The sequence below is a fragment of the Cryptomeria japonica genome, chromosome 1 (assembly GCF_030272615.1).
Source record: "Cryptomeria japonica chromosome 1, Sugi_1.0, whole genome shotgun sequence".
NCBI classification, from domain to species: domain Eukaryota; kingdom Viridiplantae; phylum Streptophyta; class Pinopsida; order Cupressales; family Cupressaceae; genus Cryptomeria; species Cryptomeria japonica.
The window spans coordinates 689,337,632-689,341,011 of NC_081405.1; the positions used below are offsets into that span (position 1 = coordinate 689,337,632).

The 3,380-nt window shown below is 41.2% G+C and overlaps 1 protein-coding gene across 1 annotated transcript; it reads right to left on the minus strand.

Moving 5' to 3' along the window:
- Positions 1-815: 815 nt before the first annotated feature.
- LOC131858615 (uncharacterized) lies at positions 816-2,819 on the minus strand. The gene has a single exon (XM_059211913.1). The coding sequence runs from the start codon at positions 2,817-2,819 to the stop codon at positions 816-818; it is 2,004 nt and encodes a 667-aa protein (XP_059067896.1).
- Positions 2,820-3,380: the final 561 nt, after the last annotated feature.

The following is a 3,380-nucleotide window of genomic DNA, read 5'->3' on the forward strand; positions in this document are numbered from 1 at the left end:
GCCCTCTTACTTGCATCACATTCTACTACAAAAACCTTCTCAAAATCAGGAAGAACTAGGACCGGTTGTTCTGATATTTTCCTTTTTAATGACTCAAAGGCTTGATTGGCTTCAGTTGTCCATACAAACACACATTTCTTGCCCCCCTTTATGGTGTCAATAAGTGGAGCACAAATACCACTAAACCCCTTAATAAACTTTCTATAAAAACTGCACAACCCATGGAAACTTCTTACCTTAGAGGCGGTAGTAGGGGTAGGCCAATTGAGTATATCTTCTACCTTGCTTGGGTCCATTTTGAGACTGCCCTTAGAGATGACAAACCCCAAGAATATCAATTCTTCCTACAAGAAAACACATTTTTCAAGATTGATTTTCAACCTCTCCTCTTGAAGCCTCTTGAGTACCTGTTGGATATGCATTAGGTGTTCTTCCTTGCTGCCACTAAAAACCAGTATATCATCCAAATATACAACCACAAATTTGTTAAGGAAAGGTTTTAGCACCTCATTCATCAACCTCATGAAGGTTCTTGGTGCATTTGACAAACCAAAAGGCATCACAACCCACTCAAATAACCCTTCATTCGTTTTGAAAGCAGTTTTCCATTCATCCCCTTCCCTTATCCTAATCTGGTGATATCCACTTTTTAGATCCATCTTAGTGAAAAACTTAGCCCTACCCAAGCAATCCATTAAATCTTCTATTCTAGGCATTGGAAACCTAAACCTGATAGTGATTTTGTTGATGGCCCTAGAATCAGTGCATAGTCTCCACGTGCCTTCTTTCTTTGGTGCAAGTACTGCAGGTACTGCTCATGGGCTAATACTCCTCCTTATGAGCCCTCTATCCAACAAGTCTTGGATTTGTCTTGCTACTTCCTCATTTTGCTTTGGTGTAAGCTTGTAGGCTGCTTGGTTTGGTAGGGTGGATCCAGGGATGAGATCAATGCAATGACTAATCTCCCTCTTTGGTGGAAGGGCATCTTTTTCCTCATTAGCTATCACATCCTGAAACATCTCCAACATTCCTTCCACTTCCTTTGGTCCAACCTTCCTAAGAGGTTGCTGCCCTTTGTCTTTCTTAGGATTCACCTCCTTGGGCTTGAGAACTACTGCAAAACATGGCACCTTTTCTTCCTTGAGGTTAGCCAAAAACTCTTTTTCTCCTATCAACATAACTGAACTAGAAATGACCTTTTCTTTACAATCATCAATCAAAGGAGTCATAGTAAACATTTCACCATTCTTTGTCAAATAAATCACATTTTTCTTACCATCATGCTGAGAATTTGTGTCATGTTGCCAAGGCCTTCCAAGGAGAAGATGGCATGCATCCATATCTACTATCTCACAAAGAACCTGGTCATGATACTCACCTATCTTGAATTCAACCCAACATTGCTCTTTCACCAAAATTTGTTGTTCCTTGGTTAGCCAAAAGACTCTATATGGATTAGGATGGGGTATCCTTTCCAATCCTAACTTATTCACCATTTCATTAGAAACCAAATTTTCAGAAGAACCTGAATCAACAATGACCTTACAAACTTTTCCTTTTACCTTGCAAGTGGTTCTAAACAAGTTGTTTCTTTGGGGCCGCTCTTGTGTGACCGGCATGATGAGTGATCTATTGAACATGAGGCATTCTCCACTCTCAGGTGCTGCTGGCTTAGAGGAGGTGGTGTGATAACTGGAGGTGCTTTGACAATCTTCTTCATTGAGGAGTTGTATCCTCCTTTCTTTCTGGTTTGCAGCAGTGTTTCCCATCTTTTCAGGACACCTAAAAGATTGATGTCCAATCTGATTGCAAGAAAAACACCTTCCAGTAAACATGCTGGAACCTCTTCCTCCACCTCTTCCTCTACCATTGCCTCTTCCTCTAAACCGACCTTGGTTGGTGTTATTTCTTTCTACTTGTCCTTGGCTGCCCTCTTGTGATCTGCTGTCATAATTTTTAGGGAAGAAATCTCTGTTTTGAAATCTGCCCCTTCCCCTAAAGTTCTGATTTCCTCTTCCTCTGCTGCTGCTTGCATCATGTCTCCTTTTTTGTTTTTCCTCAATCCTCAATGCCATTTGGAAACACTTATGAACTGTCTCAGGGTTAAAGAGACTTAGTTCATCTTGGATGGAGAATTTGAGACCATTTAGATATCTTGCAAGTTTTTGTTTTTCATTTTCAGGTACCTTGGCCTTCAAGTTCATTTTGTGAAACTCCTCAGTGTACGTGCTCACATCCATGTCCTTTTGTTTCAAGTTTTGTAGTTTCTTATGCAAACTGACTTCATAATCTTCAGGGACAAATTGTTTCTTGATTTCAAGCACCATCTTCCTCCAGGTTGATATAGGTTGTTTGTCTTCCTCTATCCTCTCATTTTGGATGAAATTCCACCAACTAAGGGCTGCCCCCTTCATTCTTGACTTTCCAATCCTCACTTTCTGATTTTTAGACACTTCCTCACATTCAAAGTAGTTTTCCATTGCCTCAATCCAATCAAGGCATTCTTCAGGGTTCATTTTTCCTGGAAACATAGGTAAGTCCACCTTAGTGTCCTTCCTACTCAACTTTCCAAGGGCATCTATGAATTGTCTTTCAGACATGCCTCTTGATGGCTCTTCCATGGACCTTTCTTCCTCTTGGTCCTCCTCATCTGAATCTGAAATAACTTCTGATTGCTTCTTCTTACTCTTTTCCCTCTTCAACTTTTCTATTTCAGCCTCCATCTTTTTGTTCTTGGCTGCTTGCTCTCTGACTATCTTGGCCAATTCAATATTGGTCACCCTTAAAGGGACTTCCTCCTCTTCTTCTCTATCTCCCATCTCTTAGATGGCTCTGATACCACCTAATGCAGAGTACACAACTGAAGGTGTGAGACCAAACTCAAAACCACTCTAGGGTTCAAAAGGGTGACTCCAAAGGTCCAACCAACCACACATACACTTGGTGTTGGTCACAAAGGTACTCCTAAACCTGATTAAAGGGTTGCACTGAATCAAACCTACTCACCAAGACCAATGCAACTTTGATCAAGTTTTGACTTCAGGGCTTCAATCCCTCAATAGGACTCAAAATGGGAAAATGACTCAAAACACTTCTAGGATCAAAAATTTCAGTTTGGACACTTCATATGGCCCTAGACCATCATGACTCCACCCTTGGTTGGATTCTGCAAACTCCCTTTCTCAATTTGCTCCTTTGGACCTATGAGGCAACTAGGTCTTCACACTTCAAATCGGGTGGTCTCAAACAAAGATTTAAGGTTTTTCAATGTTGTCTTTGGTGTTTTGGCATCTCCTTAGGGTCCTCAATCATCCTCCAAAAGGGCAGAGACTCACTACACTCCTGCACCCCTCAAGTTTCAACAAGTCTCCCAGGCCTAG

Excerpts from the sequence above, each read along its gene's own strand:
- LOC131858615 (XM_059211913.1), bottom strand. The coding sequence starts at position 2,819 with ATGGGAGATAGAGAAGAAGAGGAGGAAGTCCCTTTAAGGGTGACCAAT.